Source organism: Dendropsophus ebraccatus, chromosome 10 (genome assembly GCF_027789765.1).
Source record: "Dendropsophus ebraccatus isolate aDenEbr1 chromosome 10, aDenEbr1.pat, whole genome shotgun sequence".
NCBI classification, from domain to species: Eukaryota; Metazoa; Chordata; class Amphibia; order Anura; family Hylidae; genus Dendropsophus; species Dendropsophus ebraccatus.
In genome coordinates this window covers 18,847,182-18,863,706 of record NC_091463.1, presented here as the reverse complement: position 1 = coordinate 18,863,706, position 16,525 = coordinate 18,847,182, and the positions used below count along the sequence as shown (strand labels likewise).

At 46.4% G+C, this 16,525-nt stretch overlaps 1 protein-coding gene across 4 annotated transcripts in view; it reads right to left on the bottom strand.

Annotated features, from left to right (window-relative positions):
• Positions 1 to 4,061: 4,061 nt before the first annotated feature.
• Positions 4,062 to 16,525, bottom strand: part of FLNA (filamin A) — an 85,593-nt gene continuing 73,129 nt past the window's right edge. For 2 of the 4 annotated variants that reach the window (XM_069985815.1, XM_069985816.1), the window contains 18 exons: positions 15,248 to 15,495; positions 14,602 to 14,691; positions 12,768 to 12,870; positions 12,542 to 12,682; positions 12,049 to 12,177; positions 11,802 to 11,975; positions 11,552 to 11,713; positions 10,493 to 10,696; positions 10,239 to 10,391; positions 10,033 to 10,155; positions 9,681 to 9,947; positions 9,308 to 9,445; positions 9,108 to 9,223; positions 8,041 to 8,173; positions 7,388 to 7,564; positions 7,057 to 7,275; positions 6,378 to 6,581; positions 4,062 to 5,231 (listed from right to left, as the gene is read on the bottom strand). In XM_069985815.1, the coding sequence (XP_069841916.1) occupies positions 5,044 to 5,231; positions 6,378 to 6,581; positions 7,057 to 7,275; positions 7,388 to 7,564; positions 8,041 to 8,173; positions 9,108 to 9,223; positions 9,308 to 9,445; positions 9,681 to 9,947; positions 10,033 to 10,155; positions 10,239 to 10,391; positions 10,493 to 10,696; positions 11,552 to 11,713; positions 11,802 to 11,975; positions 12,049 to 12,177; positions 12,542 to 12,682; positions 12,768 to 12,870; positions 14,602 to 14,691; positions 15,248 to 15,495 (2,969 nt within the window). In that variant the 3' untranslated portion in view covers positions 4,062 to 5,043. The remainder of the gene's footprint in view (positions 5,232 to 6,377; positions 6,582 to 7,056; positions 7,276 to 7,387; positions 7,565 to 8,040; positions 8,174 to 9,107; positions 9,224 to 9,307; positions 9,446 to 9,680; positions 9,948 to 10,032; positions 10,156 to 10,238; positions 10,392 to 10,492; positions 10,697 to 11,551; positions 11,714 to 11,801; positions 11,976 to 12,048; positions 12,178 to 12,541; positions 12,683 to 12,767; positions 12,871 to 14,601; positions 14,692 to 15,247; positions 15,496 to 16,525) is intronic. The other 2 variants (XM_069985818.1, XM_069985819.1) reach the window with 1 other exon arrangement.

The following is a 16,525-nucleotide window of genomic DNA, read 5'->3' as shown; positions in this document are numbered from 1 at the left end:
GTAACCCCCGGGCCCGAGTGGCCATGGTAGATGTGTTCCATGTCCAACGAGCAGTGTCCGATCACTCGGCCATTATAGTAGATCTCAATCTTACTCCTTTTACTGCCCCGACTGGACCGAGGAAAATACACCCATTTTGGCTGTCATTATTTGGGGACCGGGATAGAATCCCAGACCAGCTGGCCGTGTTTATACAGGCTAATCGGCCTGAGGTCCACAACCCATTATATTGGGAGACCCTGAAGGCCTACCTCCGAGGATGTGTACATTCCTCAATTTCCTTCCATAAGCGAGAGGCCACCCGGGTGGAGGATGAGGCGGCTGCCCTATGTGCTAGACTAGAGGCAGAGTTTATTGCCCAGCCCACAGAACATACCAGGAGGGAATGGCTGCTGGCTGGAAGATCCTATATGACTGTGTTACATGAAAAAGCTAAACGCAAGGTGTTCTTTACAAACCAACGTTACTTTGAACAGGGCAACCAGTCCAGCAGTCTCCTTGCCTATCTCATCCATCAAAACACGGCCTCCCCAGCTATACTCCAGGTACGAGACGCCACGGGCCGTCTGGCCACGGGCAGCGAGGAAATCTCAGAGGTCTTCGTGCAATATTACAGGGACTTATACAGTACCAGATTGATCCACTCCCCGGCAGACATTTCTTCTTTCCTAGCTTCTATCCCCCTCCCTACCCTTACTAATGATTTCATATCTTTCCTAGATGCTCCTATAACACTTGAAGAGCTAGGAGATGCGCTGGCTTCTCTGGCTAAAGGTAAGGCCTCCGGGCCGGATGGCTTCCCCACCGAGCTGTATGTGCAATACCAGGACATCCTTCTCCCTCAACTGTTGGGGGTGCTTAAAGCATCATTTGAGGAGGGAAGGCTGCCAGACTCATTCTATGAGGCCAACATAGTACTGCTGCTGAAGCCAGATAAGGACCCTCTGATATGTGGTTCTTATAGACCCATATCACTTTTAAACTCAGATTACAAGATACTAACTAAATTACTGGCAAATCGCCTTAATAAGTTGGTCCCTACTATCATACACTCGGACCAATCTGGCTTTGTCCCTGGCCGCAGTACTTCTGACAACCTAAGAAGGGTGTAGGTGACCGTCCAGCGGGGAGTGTATGATGATAGGGACTGGGCCTTGGCATCCCTGGATGCCGCCAAGGCCTTCGATTCAGTGGAAATTCCCTTCCTATTAGAGGTCCTAAGACGGATGGGATTTGGGCAGAATTTTGTCTGATGGATCTCTATCCTCTATGAAGCCCCAAGAGCTGCTATAGCACTGAATGGTATACTATCCCCCTCCTTTTCCCTGCAACGTGGTACCCGCCAGGGCTGTCCCCTCTCTCCCCTCCTTTTCATTCTCTCTATTGAGCCACTCGCTTCTCTTCTTAGACATGACCCCCTATTGTCGGGTATTCCCCACTCTGCCGGGGAGGATAGAGTCGGCCTTTATGCCGACGACCTTATTTTATTCCTATCTGATCCTGAGAGGTCTTTGCCTGTGGCCATTCGGCTGATAGATACTTTTGGGACATATTCCGGCCTCTCTATTAACTGGGGCAAGTCCTCCCTGCAGTTTCTTAGTTCATTTAGAGATGGTAGTGTGGGCTCTGAGTTGGAAGGTTTGACCGTGGTGGACCATTTTAAATATCTAGGCATCATGATAGCCAAAACCCCCGCACAGTCACTGGCGCTAAATGTTCTTCCACTGTTGGGACATTTTCGCAACAAATTTAGAATTTGGGCCTCACTGCCGTTGTCGGTAGTGGGCCGAATTAATTTAATTAAAATGGTGGTCCTGCCCAAATGCCTTTATACCCTGCAACATATATTTGTCCCAATTCCGCAATCCGTTTTCCGAGACCTTGACTCGGCTATGATCCCCTTCATATGGGGTCCATCGCGGTCAAAGCTCCAGTTTGCCAAGCTGCAGCGCCCAAAGGATGGTGCGGGCGTGTCCCTCCCTAATATGTACCTTTACTATCTCGCTGGGCAGTTGAAATACCTGAACCCATGGCTGCAGGTAAACCCGGGTCCCTCTCCTGACCAACACCTGTTGGACTTCATCTCCCAGATATCTTTGTGGTCCTACTTGGAGGCATCTTCCTGCCCCCGAGTGCAGGCTCTACCCGCCCACAGGGTGGGTCGCATAGTCTGGTTGGCGGCCGGAAACAAATTGCGGTTTCAGGGAACCCCCGTGGAGGCTCCACTATGGAATAACCACTCTCTCCCGCATTTGTTATCCCTCCCTGAACAGAACTATTGGGCACAGATAGGGGTCCTATATGTGAGTGACATGTATGTAGACCATGCCATACGAACCTTTGACTCCCTAAGAGAATCCTTTGGTATCCCGCGTACCTCCTTTTTTAGATATCTCCAATTGCGCCATGCCCTGAACGCGCAGTTCCCCAACCCAGCGACCTCATTGTCCTCGCACCCCTTGATAGGGGTAATCAGATCCCAAGGTCCAGGAGGCTTAGTCTCCACTCTCTACTCTCACCTGATCACTGCGGTGGTGGCGTCCAGCCCTCTCCCGGCGCTAGATAGATGGAAAACATATATCCCTACTCTTGATGACGAGGACTGTGAGGCCCTACTGGAGTCTCACAGACACGTATCCCCAGCAGCTAATAATAAGCTAATCCAACTGTATTTTATCCACCAAGCATACTTAACACCCCAACGGCTTTTCCGCATGGGGCGCATCCCAGCCCCTTTATGTCCCAGGTGCCAGACTGGTCCTGCAGACTTTTGGCACATGGTGTGGACATGCCCATCTATTGCCTCTTTCTGGGGTTCGGTAATACAGCTGCTGTCCTCGGTCCTGTTAATGCCGGTCCCATTGTCACCATCAGTATGCCTGTTCGGCCTGTTGGAGGAGGAGGTCTGGACGCCCCACCAGCGCACCTTTTTAAGGGAGACGTTATTTCTCGCTCGTAAGTCCATCGCCATCAGATGGATGGACCCCCGTCCCCCTAACCTTTCCATGTGGAAAAAACAGGTCAACACCGTAATGATGTATGATAAAATTGTATATTTGCACCGTAAATGCCCTAAAAAATTTGCTAAAGTATGGGGCGCGTGGAAGGACTCACACCTGACAACATCCCCCCCAGATAGGACTTAATATGGTAAATATATCATTGAATCACCTCAGTTATATTTATGTTTATATTTATGTTTGCAACGAGTTATTTCTGAATGTAAGTCACCTGTATGTAGTACCTCTTGTCATGCTTACCATTCTATTGACCATGATGGAATTGCTCATGATTCTCCTTTCTTGATGCTACCTATGCCAATTCTCTTTTGTACTGCATTTCTATACATTTTTAATAAAACAGAGTTTAAAAAAAAAAAAAAAAAAAAAAAAAAAAAAGACTAAGGGGCAGAGTTATCAAACATGGTGTAAAGTGAAACTGGCTGTTGCCCCTAGCAACCAGATTCCACCTTTCATTTTCTGCAGAGTCTGAGGAATGAAAGGTGGAATCTGATTGGTTGCTAGGGGCAACTGAGCCAGTTTCACTTTACACCATGTTTGATAAACTGCTTAAAAGCTTGGAGTCTGTCTTTAATAGCATACAACTCTTCATCACTACAACTCCCAGTACCCCCAATTGCGTGTATCCAGGGGTGGGTGTAGCTGGTACCACTCCTGGTAACCATGCCAGGTCCCCTGTGGAGCTTTTAACATCTGTTCTCTCTGGGTCACTGTGCCCGAGCACTATACAAGTAGCTGTTTTTGCAAATCCTGGATAACCCCTTTAAGGGTTATGTCCCCCCAGTGCTGGATTTATGTTTATACAGCTCAGTATTGCTCTATAATGTCCTCCATGCTGTTGCTTCTGAGGGTGTGCTATACAAGTATAGGGAGGACCTTCTCTGTGTAAGAAGTGTATGGAGACCACCTACTAACTCAGGGATAACTGAAGCATGCAGAGGGGAAAACTGGTGAAAAGTGTCATATACAAGTTATATACTAGTAAAATAATGCTACATCTAACTCTAAAAAACTGCTAAACATAAAACATCAAGCCCGAAAGAGGATTAAAAGCAGACTTTTATTGTTATCATTAAGAGCAAAGTACTGTAGTCGTGCACAAAAAAAAACAACAAAACTATTTAGAAAACAAAAAAAAACAAAACAAAAAAAAAAAAGACAAGATTTGGTTAACTGAAAGCAATCCAATTGGAATGGCCTTTGGAAGGTGAACCATTTTAGCAACCCAATGGAGTATTGCAGAAGTAACCCAATCTCTCCGGACAACATTAAAAACATACACACAGTATAACACTAAGGTGGGGGAGGGGGAAGGGCGAGACCCCCACCTGAAGGGGCCCAAATATTCTGCTGCAGATAAATAGGGCCAGTGGAAATTTTTAGTGATCTGGATTCTTACAGGTAGTGGTTGCTTTAAAAGTTTAATAGGCTTTTGTGTCAGATTTATTATGGATATACTCCACAGGCTGTAGAAAAATAGATTTTTTTTTTTGTGTGTTGCACAGGCTGACTACTATCTGGATGCTCCATTAGGTGTCCTGCCCTTCCATGAAACACCTATTGCCATCTCAGAGATCCCTTATGTCTTACAACAGTTTAAGGGTTAACAAACAAAATGTAAACAAATACGGGGGCAAGAGGGCACACGGGGGCATGTGGCATATAGAAGCAGCCCTTCCAGGCCAAAGGGATGGGCCTAGACCAACTTGTTTTCAGCAGCCGACTATTATAGGTTAAAAGTGCCAAGTTCACCAATGGGCTGCGTTCCAACATGTCAGACCATACCTCTTCCCTATAATATGACCAAATGCGCCCGTTGACACTTTGCCCCTACAGTGCCACAGGGGTTAATATGGCCGTTGCATAAACTTGGAACCAGCTAAGCAAAACCCCCCCAAACCCGAGCCAACCTCTCACCCCTCAGTCACATGGGGGTTGTTGGGAGAAGGGCAACTGTACATTAGACAACGCACACAGAGGGTAGGGAGGTTTGGAATCAGGACAATAGGACGTGGGGGGCAGTTTAGGGCACAGACACGTGGTAAGGGCTGCCTGGAATGTGCTCATCTCCCCACTTGACGACCAGGATGTAATCCCCCTTGTCCTTCAGGAGGTACGTAACGTTGTACAACCGGTTTCCAAGATGCTTCACTACAATTTCTTCACATGGGGTCTTTGGTCCATGAACCCCAACAAGCAGCATATTGTTACCTAGGAAGACAGAACACTCGTCACCAAAACAGTCATGAGTACATTCCGCTATGAAGATGTCAAGCAGTTGTGCCCTATTCCTCACCATTATGATTATGTAGTAAGAGGGAGAGACCACGACCAAATGTGGTGACCAATGACAAAGAACGTGGTGCTTAAACTATGGTATAACCAGTCATACTGCCATTGGCCACCACATGCGGCATGCCTTCTACCAGATAACCGCTCTAAGGGCCCTATTACATGGAGCAATAATCTGCCAAATCGGCAGTTTATCGCTCCGTGTAATAGACAATGATCAGCCAATGACAATTGGCCGATCGTGTCTCTTGGACGCTGACTGTATGTGTGGTTAAGTATATACATTCCTCTCCACGCTCCTTGGTCTCTTCCTGGCTTCTGTCTGCAGCCGCCGGCTGACTCCACAGCCAGGCTTTGAGGTGACAGACCGCTCAGCCAATCTATTGGCCGGGGCAGCCACGGCCAGTGATTGGCTGAGCGTTCTGTCACTTCAAAGACTGGCTTAAGGGTCTGCTGGCGGCTGCAGACAGAAGCCAGGAGGAAACATGGGAGCAGGAAGAAGCACCAGGGACCATGGAGAGGTATGTATATACCTCTACACACACAGCCCTTATCGCACGATAGTTTAGCCTTGTAATAGGCTCTGTATCTGTGCTCGTTTACATTGCTGATCAAGCTCTAAGTGTATGTTCACACAATGCAGATCAGCAACTCTAAGCTCCTGACTGTTTCAGCTGAAAGTAGATTGCACCATAAACCATTATAAATTGTATTGGATCAAAACTAGATTTAAGCCCCTGACATGGTGACAAGTGAAAGTTTCATAAGTTTTCATTCCAAAACAGTGACAGCCATGGGTCCACAAGACGCCTCACAGATATGATAGACGTGATAGGAGTCTAGACAATATTCATAGAACATGGACAATGCTGCCTCTTCCCATATGCAAGAACAAATGTGTTTCGGCTACAAGCAGATCTGAGCTGTCAAGAGATTTTTTGGCAGGGGAAGGCACAACATCTTAGTCTTACGCCCACTTATTTGGCGCCTATGAAATGTATGTAGTTGTAGGAAATCAATGGCGCATGTATCCAATGAGGGATTCCACCGACTGCGGGAACTTACCAGCTTTGCTGCAGTCTACGGTGAATGAATTTTTCTGGCCCACAAAGGCTTTGTTCAAACCAAGACCTTTGGCGACTACTTTGCTAGCATCCGATGACACCCTGGGAAGGGCTCCTTGCTGTGTGAAGGCCTCACTTTTTGTAACAGAATCTACAAAGACTGAAGAGGACTCATGGAGACTGTGGCTTGTCACCAGGCGGGGCCCTAGAAGAAGAAACAGTGGTTACAGGCCGACAGCCAACATTCTCAAGATGTGAATAAATCCCCTATTTGGAAAACTCTGGTACTGTAAAACCTTCGATGTGCGTGATGGTTCCTTGTTAGCAGTGTTGCCTGCAGACATTATCCACGACAGACTAAACACATGCCCATATTCTGACATTAGTCCCTGTCATGACAAGAACTTGGATCAGTTGGAGTCTGGATGTTTAGAAAAGCTGGGAGAAGTGCAAGGCTGAGCGCTTCTCTATCTGATCTCCACATCACACCAGAAAAAGAGCTCCATAGACTTTCACTGGAACCCATCTCCAGCAGTGAAACAGACTCTCCGGGCTTGTTCAAATGACAAGCGTGTCTGAACTCCCAGACCTCGGACGTTCAAAAGTTTTTGTAAATTACAGAACAGGTTAAAGCCAAAAAAATCCTGTAGTCAGCAGGGGGAGGGAAAGAAACTACGTACCAGTAACTTTTGCTTTGAACGGGCTTCCAACAATATGATAAGGTCCACCATATTTTATGGAGATCAGGTAGCTACCGGGAGCCATAGGTGTATACGTGACTTTATAACCTTCCGAACACTCCTGGCAATCCATCTTGACCTTGGATGGTCCATCGATGGTCACAGTCAGCGCTCCAGCACCTGCATTTGTGGTGTTCACAATAAACTCTGCAGCATTTCCTGCGATAGAAAAAAAAAAAGTCAGACTGGGAAGATCTCCACCAATACATATAGCTTAGGACCATTCACTATGTAAGGAAGGAATGGAAGAAATATTAGACCTGGGACCTACCAGTGGTGCCACCTTCTAGTCCAGGTCCATATGCGGACACCATTCCTGGGTCTCCACCATGCCCTGGCTCTCCCACGCGAACTTTGAATGGACTGCCAGGGATGTGGGAACCATTGAATTTAACATCGACAAGATACAAGCCATTCTCGCGAGGAATGAAGCGGATAGCGTATTTATCTGCAAGAAAAGTTTGGAGTCTAGTACATAAGATGTTTCTAGGGAAGGAGTATAAAAGGCATAATAAAAAAAAAAAAAAAAAAAAGGTAGCGGTAAGGAAAGATCTTGATGCAATTTACAAGTATATGGCAGAAGTGCTTTCTTAAATGTTATCTAGGACTGGAAAAAGCACAGCTGCTTTCATGTTAAGACAGCGCCACCACTGTCCTCAGGTAGTGTGTGGTATTACAATTCAGCTCCATTTACTTCAATGGAACTGAGCTGCAAAACCCCCACACCCAAACTGAGGACAGGGAGTGGTGCAGTTTCTGGAAGAAATCTGACATGTTTTTTTAAAGCCTCCATAATCCCTTTAATTGTCATACCAAAAATATATATATATTTTTTTTTTAACACACCAGTGGGTTAAACATTGCTTCAAACCCCTTAAAATCTGCCCTTCTGCACCGACCCTCCCTATATATCATCACTCTTACCTTCATCAATCTCCGTCACATAGCACTCCTCCAATGCCCCTGAAGGGCTGTGCACTTTGGCATCTAGAACTCCTTTGGCGCCATTAAGACTTACTGCAAAAGATGCTGGCTGGTTGACCTTTAACCCTGACTCCTAAAAGCACATCAAATGGTTTAGAAACATTGCAGACAGACACTCTTCATGCACCCCTCCATCTTGTACAGGCCCTTGGTTACCTACCTGTCCCCGCAGCGGTTTAATGAGGGAGAGGATCCCCGTGAAGGAGAACCTGGCTGTGGCATACTGTATTACGTACAGGAAGATGCGATCTACAGTACAAGCATTGGGAAGATGATTGATTGAATTGGGACACTACTGCATCAGTTCCTCATTTACCACCGGTAGAAAGCGGCAGTAAGAGGATTCTGACAGCTGTCACATGTAGGCACCCAAGTGTGAAATTTCTGTCTACATGAGGGTGGCTCAGTCAACCATGCAGACACGCTCCAGGTAGCTGATGAAATGGATGGTGCAGAAACAAAGGTGCAAAGAAAATGGGGGAAAAGCAGTTTAAGGAAAAGCAGAACCCTAAACGTCCATCAGCCGTGCCACAGTAAGCCAAAGCCATGGTTCGGATCCATTTTCCTCTCCCTCTTTAAACACTTGCAGGTTTAAGCCATGATTTGCTTCCTGTTAGAAGCCTTTAAGAAAGACACGAGAAAAACACATGGAGAGCCTCCTGAGTCAGCTGGGAACATGCTATAGTAAGGGGGTACTGTCCTACTGCATGGCTGGGAAGCAGAACCATATCATGCCCTGTAGGTGGCAGCACTTCTACTACAATCACCAACAGGGCATGATCAGCTAGAGACGGGTGTGTAAGTCATGGCAGTGATCTACAAAAACGGAGCCCGATTCTGCTCTACCAGGTTTATAAGTATCCAGGTCAATGCCAAAACAAACCATTATGTCTATTTTAGCACTGAGCGGATTTAAGAAAAGGAAAGGTTTGGGGGTCTAGACAGCTGCTCAGGAGACTGGTTCTCTGCCCAACCAGTAAGGGCTAAGGTTTTTCCCAGTGCCTCACCTGAAGACTAGAAACAGTGAGTCTGCGAGCGTCATCGGTTGGAGAACCCACTGGAACGATGAACGGACTGTCTGGGATGTGCTCATCGTTGAACTTGACAGAAACTTCATAATCTCCTACGAGAGGGGAAGGAGCTGCGTTTAGTGGGGCGTTCTGGCAGGACCCTCGGTCAATATGAGCCAGCCTGACCCCAAACCTACCTGGCTCCTGAACAATGTAGGACACCCCACAAGATCCATCTTTCCTATCCTCAAAGGCGATTTCAGCTTTGCTCGGCCCTTCCACTGCGATGGATAGACCTCCAGCACCGGCTTCTCTCGTCCATATACTAAACTCAGCTAAAAAGGACAAGACAAAGTTTATATAAAATCAGTTCCAGTTAGAAAGCAGTACCTTACATAGAAACTACCGGAACAATGGCAGCTCTGCTAACACTACACATGGTCCCTGTTACTATATCCAAGCATAGCTCATCCAGCAGCCTGTAATCAGTTACTAAAGAGGAATGGTCTGTCAGCAGTATACATAGATATATACCCCCTTCCCCCCCCTGAAGTCATCGGCGGCCCGTACCTGGCGTTCCAACCTCTGCCCTCTCCAGGCCTGGTCCCCCAGCCCGGACTTTGTGCGCGCCACCTTCACCCAAGGGTCCGACCGTAAACTGGAATGGACTTCCTGGAACGTGCTGTCCCTTGTACTTGACACTGACTGAGTGAACACCCATTTCAGTAGGGACAAATCTGATGCAGTAAGTGTTGTTTTCTCCTTCCATTATTTCCGCGTCATGAATCTTGCCAGATGGACTTGTGACCTGAGCAGTCATGTCGTGAATGTTGATTTCTGTAAAGAGGGGACATTACCAGTCATGGAGGTAGGAGACGGGGGCATGTCCATACAGCATGGTTTGCATTAATATTGGACTTACCAGGTATCTTCAGGCTAAGGTCGCACTGACTTCCAATATTTGCCACAGATGGCGCTGTTCTCCTACGCGTAATGCTCTCCTTTACCCTTCCTTCACCTGTGACTTTGACGGAGAATGGACTGCCTATAGAGTATAAGGACGAGGCATTACACCAAGCATGGAGCAGGGTATAGACACCATACTATATATTACATTATATAGGATACCTGGCACATGCTGGTCAGCAAACTTTATATTGATGATATAGTTTCCAGGCTCTGTCGGAATGTACGTCACTTTGCATGTTCCATCTTCCAAGTCTTCTGTGTTGATATCTACTTTACTGGGACCCTCAATGGATAGGCTAAGACCTCCATAACCTGTAGTACGTGGTCAGCAAGAATCGGCTCGTGAGTTTCTATGACGGACATTTACCAGCCTGCACATAGATTTGGAAGATTTTATCTAAACTACTTCTTACCTGCTTCTCTGGTGTCAATGATGAGCTCTGCCGGCTCGAACGTCCGTCCTTCGGTAAGGCCCTGGCCGGAGACTATTACGCGACTGGCGTCACCGATCTCAGACTGGCTGATCATCACGGTGATGGGACTGTTGGGAATATGGTGGCCGTTCTTCTTAATGCTAACAATATGTTCTCCAGTCTCCTTTGGTATGAAAGATATACCTATAGAGAGGTGAAGACAAGCCATAGCCATCAAAATGATTTAAAGGGGTTATCCAGGATTAGAAAAAAAAAACGTTTTATAAACAGTGCCCCCCTCCCCTCTCAGGTTGTGTGTGGTATTACAGTGCAGTTCCAGTTACTGCAATGGAGCAAAGCTGCAATACCATGCCCAAACTGAGCACAAGAGTGGCGCCATTACTGGAAGTAGAACTTTTAACCACTTCCTGCACAATGAGCAGGTAGTTCTCCCACCATGGGAGAATCTGTCTTATTCTGACTATTTAACGCATACAAAGCCAAGATCAATGCTAAATGCAGAACTCATGCAGTCTTGGTGCAAGTGCCCCCTCTGTAAGTGCATCAGCACCCAAGGCTAACAGTTGGGTGTCAATGGATTGCATTCATAGTGCGAGACCAACAAGGACCCCCAGGGTCTGCCATGTACTGTAGGCTATTCGGCTAGATCTTACTTTTACATATTATCCCTTATCCACAGAATAAGGGCTAGCATGCTGATTAGTGGAGGTCTGACCACTGGGTCTCCCACTGATCTGTAGAATGGGAAATTATCCCCCTAAATAAATGGAAAGCACTGAGCACCCTCACCACCATATTCTCAGCACAAAGTTGAGTCATGGTTTGAAAGCCTAATAGAGAATGAACGTGCTGAACATGCATGCACAGTGCACAAACTACCCATCTCCTACAAACTACTGTGGGTCCCAGAAGCCCCCTACCGAACAACATATTATCAAGTATCCTGTAAATAAGGGATAACATGCGATAATGAGAATACCCCTTTAAACCCCAAACTAAGCTAGAAGATAAGGTAGAGCCCCCAGACGAAAAACTTGCCTGTGTGTCCATTGCGAAGCCTCTTGAGGAGACATGGCTCTTCCCTTCCAGAAGGAGAGGTCACAGTGGCGGTCAGCTGACTTAAATCAGTCTCCGTGATATTGAGTGGGATATCCGCAGCAGAACCAACCTTAAGCTGGGACATGCGCATAGTGTCATCACCTAAGAAAGTGTTAGATTTTACAATGGTGATAGAGTTGGAGAAAATTCTAGAACCAATGCTGCATAGGGGTCACCGGGGAATACCGACCTGTGATCTTGGCAACAAATGGACTGCCGGGGATGTGCTTGTTGTTGTACCTAACAAGGATATTATAGTCTCCGGGGAGGACTGGAAGGTAGGACACAGTACATGTGCCATCCTGGTTGTCAGTGCAACTGATCTCTGCTTTGGAAGGACCTTCAATGGCGAGTGACAGACCACCTATGTGCAAACACACGTGTCAAGCCTCTGTAGTAAACGGACATCTTTTCTACAGTCACCTCTTGGTACTCACCTTCACCGGCGTCTTTGGTGTTGACCGTGAATACCGCAGGCTGGTTTACTGTGCCGTGAATTAAACCTGGGCCGTAGGCGGTAACATGGCCGCTGTTGACGTAATCCACATAGAACTGCAGGGGGCTTCCTGAAAGGTCAAATGAAAGTGGTTTAAGAGGACAAAGAACCAAATAAAGTTTGGGGTTTATGGGTTTGGGGTGATCTTGTATGGCAAGTATGATCTTGCATGGTAGGTACAGGTTATCATCCCTTTAAATCGGGGTTGGGGAACCTTCTGCCCTCCAGCTGTTGCAAAACTACAATTCCCATCATGCCTGGACAGCTAAAGTAAAGCTTTGGCTTTCCAGGCATGATGGGAATTGTAGTTTTGCAACAGCTGGAGGGCAGAAGGTTCCCAACCCCTGATTTAAAGGGACAATGCGCAGGACAATGGAGGCTTGATCAAGTGAACCAAGCCTCCAAGCAGTACTGAACATTGTCTCTAGACTTACCTGGGATGTGCATGCCATCATACTTGATGTCCATCTCGTGAAGTCCAGCTTCTGTAGGAGCGTATCTGACAGTGACTGTCCCATCTTTGTTATCGGTAATGTCAGGTTTAGCCACTTTCCCAGAAGGCATGCGGACTTCTCCTACATCAATGTGAACCGAATGGCAAAGTTAATGCTTCAGGCTGTAAATTCTCAAAAGGCCTAGAAAAATGGCAGATGGTCCTACCTGTGATCTCTCCTTTTTTGATAGTAAAGGGAATAACCAGGTCAAATGGTCTCAATCCTGCAACATCCAGTCCGTTCACTCCCATTACAGGGCGATCGGTAGCCTAAACCGAGGGAGATGTATACATGAGGGAACTTGTAATAAAATGTGAAAAGTATGAAAAAGAAAGGAGAGAGAGAGAGGACATGCTTCAACGGAAGGCCAAAAAAACCAAAACTCCAATGCAAGTTCATCATAGACTCAGACCGTGAACCTAAACATTTGTGTCTATAGATCTTCTGACAATCTAGTTTACTGGGGTTATTACTTCTGAGAAGTTCACCCTCCCCCCTTCCCCGAGATCATGGGTTCAGCACCTGGCACATCACCCACAGCTGTACTTTATATTTTTCGCTGTCAGCCAAGCGTGTTGGTAGGACACGCTGGGGAGGGAATCTACTATTCCAGGAACAGAACTCCAAGGCGCTACCATCCGGTGACATGATACCACTACATTATGAAAAACTGATGAACCAGCAGTGGAATTTAGGATTAAAAACAAATGTAAAAAAAAAGTTGCATGATGGAAAAGAAGTCTTTGCAGTAAGTTTATCCAAGAACTTGGCAAACCTGGAAACATGAATCCTGCAAGAGACCGTTACACACTTCTGAAAATGGATGAGACGGACGAGTGCATGTAAAGTGTTAACTCCCTCTTGCCGCCCAACGTGGTGGCTGGCTGGAAGTCTGACAGATGTAATGAGATGTGTGTAGTGAAAGAATGGGAAGATATGGCAAACAACTGGAATTTACAGAGCGGAGAGAGGATGAGCCCAGCCATGACATCCCCCAACAACCCACCCACCACCCTCCCCAAATTTATTTCCAATGGAGATTGAGGAAAAGGCCATCGCTGGAACAGTATACACAGGGAAGGAAATGGGCTTGGAATTCATTGTGTGTTGTCACAGCAGAAGCAGAAAGCAAAAGTGATCACACTAGACTAAGGGTCCTATTCCTCAAAGTGATTATCAGCCGAATCCGGCCAATTATTACTCTGTAATAGAGACAATGATCAGCTAAGGACATTGATCATTGGCTGATCATATCTTTTCGTCCTCAGCTAAAATAGTAGTCCGGGCATCGCCATGTGTAAGAGCGGTGCGTGGCCGACAGCTGACTGAAAAAAAAATAAACTGTATACATTACCTGGAGGGGTAATGTATTTACAGTTTAGGGCAGAGGCTGCACAGACATCGCTAATGTCCGTGCAGCCCTTGCTAAATGATCAAGCTGTGTAATAGGCCCAGAAAACAAGCACTGATCTAGCAGATCGCTGCAGTCTTTTACATTATTGATCGGGCCTTCTAATAGGACCCCAAGTCCAGCAGAGCTGTGTGCGCGTGTAACACTACAGAAGGCAATGCAAGTGCTGTCAGTGTGATGGCACATGCAAAATCCTTGCATACATGCAATGCACTATGTTATAGCTAGGGTTGACAAGACTTGCCGAACTGTTCGATCATTCTGCATTTGACTCCGGCATTTCGATGCCGCCCTAGAGCTGCCAGGAAAACAGGTTTTCCAGGACACCCCCAGCTGCCGGGAGTAAAACACTGAATGATCGGGTTAGAAGCGGCAAGCAATAGAGGTAATAACTAAGCATCCCTTTACCCCTTATTTGCATTGTAAAAAAGCACAAGACTTGGTTGCAATTACATCCAATGAAAGTCTATGCTAGAGCTATGAGCAGGTGGTGTGAGTCCTGAATTCCAAAGTTCCTTCCCTGTCCCATAGCGTTACAGGATGTTTTCCCTCCATGAATGCTACAGTTACTGTTAAAAAGGCTGGGTACCCAGGGTTGCTGCATGCCCGGGTAAGCGTAAGGTGGGGCTAGCTGCTGCTGAGCCATCTGCTGAGGCATCATTTGCTCGCCGTCCAAAGCCTGCGTTGGGAGGTGTAAGAACACGTTAGTCACAATCTACAGCTGAAAATTCATCAAGAACTAATGGAAGGACTTGTACTCATTTTAGATAACACAAGTTAACATCCCCTTCCATGTGCCCTATTGGGGAACCTGACTCCAGAAGTGGGGTTCCTCGCTCATCACACCTAGTCAGTCATAGCAAGAAGCTGCTAAGGAGTCAAATGAGTTGTCCCAAGATGTGCCATTGCTGATGGTCCCACTGCTAGGACCCCTTCCTATCTTGAGGGGTGGGAATGTATAAGGATATACTAATTTTCAATAACTCCGCCGGCCGTTCTCTCCTGGCTTCTCTAAACATATGGCACGGCCAAACATTTATGTGTTCCCAATGGGAAGTGGTAAGAGGCAGCCAGACTAATGTATGGGGGCCCCATACATCTTCAAATAAAGTATACGGACACCTTAAGTTCTACTAGCTTTTTATTTGCACTTCTATTCCCTCTGCTTTTATTTTAACCAAATATAGGATTTTTACCTAAAAGTTTTAACCATAGTAGGTTTTCACCATACTTACTGTAACTTGGAATGGGCTGTTCGGGATGTGCTCCCCACCGAAGCGCACGCAAATGACATATTTGCCGGGCTGAGGAGCAGTGTAGAAGATATCAAAAGTTCCGTCCTCATTTTCTACAACATCGACATCTACTTCGGTGCCGTCCGGTGTGCACACTGTGCAAGTCACTTTACCCTTTCCGGCAGCCTTGGCATCAACTGTTATGACAGTCTCTTCACCGATCTGGATAGTGGGTCCGATGCCAGCACCTGTGTGAATCCAAGATGAGGGAATAGGGTGGGGCGAGTAAGGTACATAGTCAGGATAGTGAAATGAGAGTTTATCACATTACACTTTCGGCTACTACCATGCTCTACCACCCTAAGTTATCGGGAAAAGAATTTCAACCAAACCCTTCAGCATCCGCAGCCAGAACCCCTGACGTCCTACCGGAGGCTCAGTGCTCAGGAAATGGTTATGCACAAGATAATGAACAGAAGAAATTCACCCTAAGTGATGGATATAGACTGCATAGCACGTGTCATGTCCTGCGACATGCGGCTTGTGTCTGTGTGACCTAACACCTCTGGAGCAAAGTTACCCCAAAACACCAGAGGTGTTACCCCTATTGACCATTCACCCCCATGAGTAAGGTTTTCTTTCAGCATAGTGTCTAACGGTGTCAAACCCTTTAAAAAGTAGTAAGACTCAATGCTGCAACCAAGTTACTAGTGATCACCAACCTAAAAAAAAAAAAAAAAAAAAAAAGTCACGCAAGGGGGTGCTTTCCCTCAGCACTTAATGGAAAGCTCTGGTGTGCATGGAACGCAAGTGGCAAGAAAGGTCGATAGAGGCTTACAGACAATGCTCAATGGGTAAACCGTATGCAAGTGAGTTTTCGAGCTGAAATAAACAAGTCTCTAGTGCCACCTATAGGCAACTTCCCTGAAAGTCAATGTCGGACCCATTAAAGCCTTGAAACATGGACAGGACACAAACAAGTATTTTCTCCTCTGGTTTGACCAATATCCCATGTCATGTTTTAAGGCTCAACGTGTCAAAATAAAGAACGCTTTCTTTCCTCTAAGTATACCATAACTATTATTCAACCTCTGACACCGTTTACAAGCATTATCCATAGCATTTTGAGTATCTGTAGGAAAGCTACTAGACACCACCCTTGTGATCCCTCCAGAATTGGTGATATTGGGGTGTACTTTGTGCATGATAGATGTCATTTCCTGATGGACTGATCTCCGGAAGAACATAAATTGCTGAGAAGAGCAAGAGAGGGTGGAG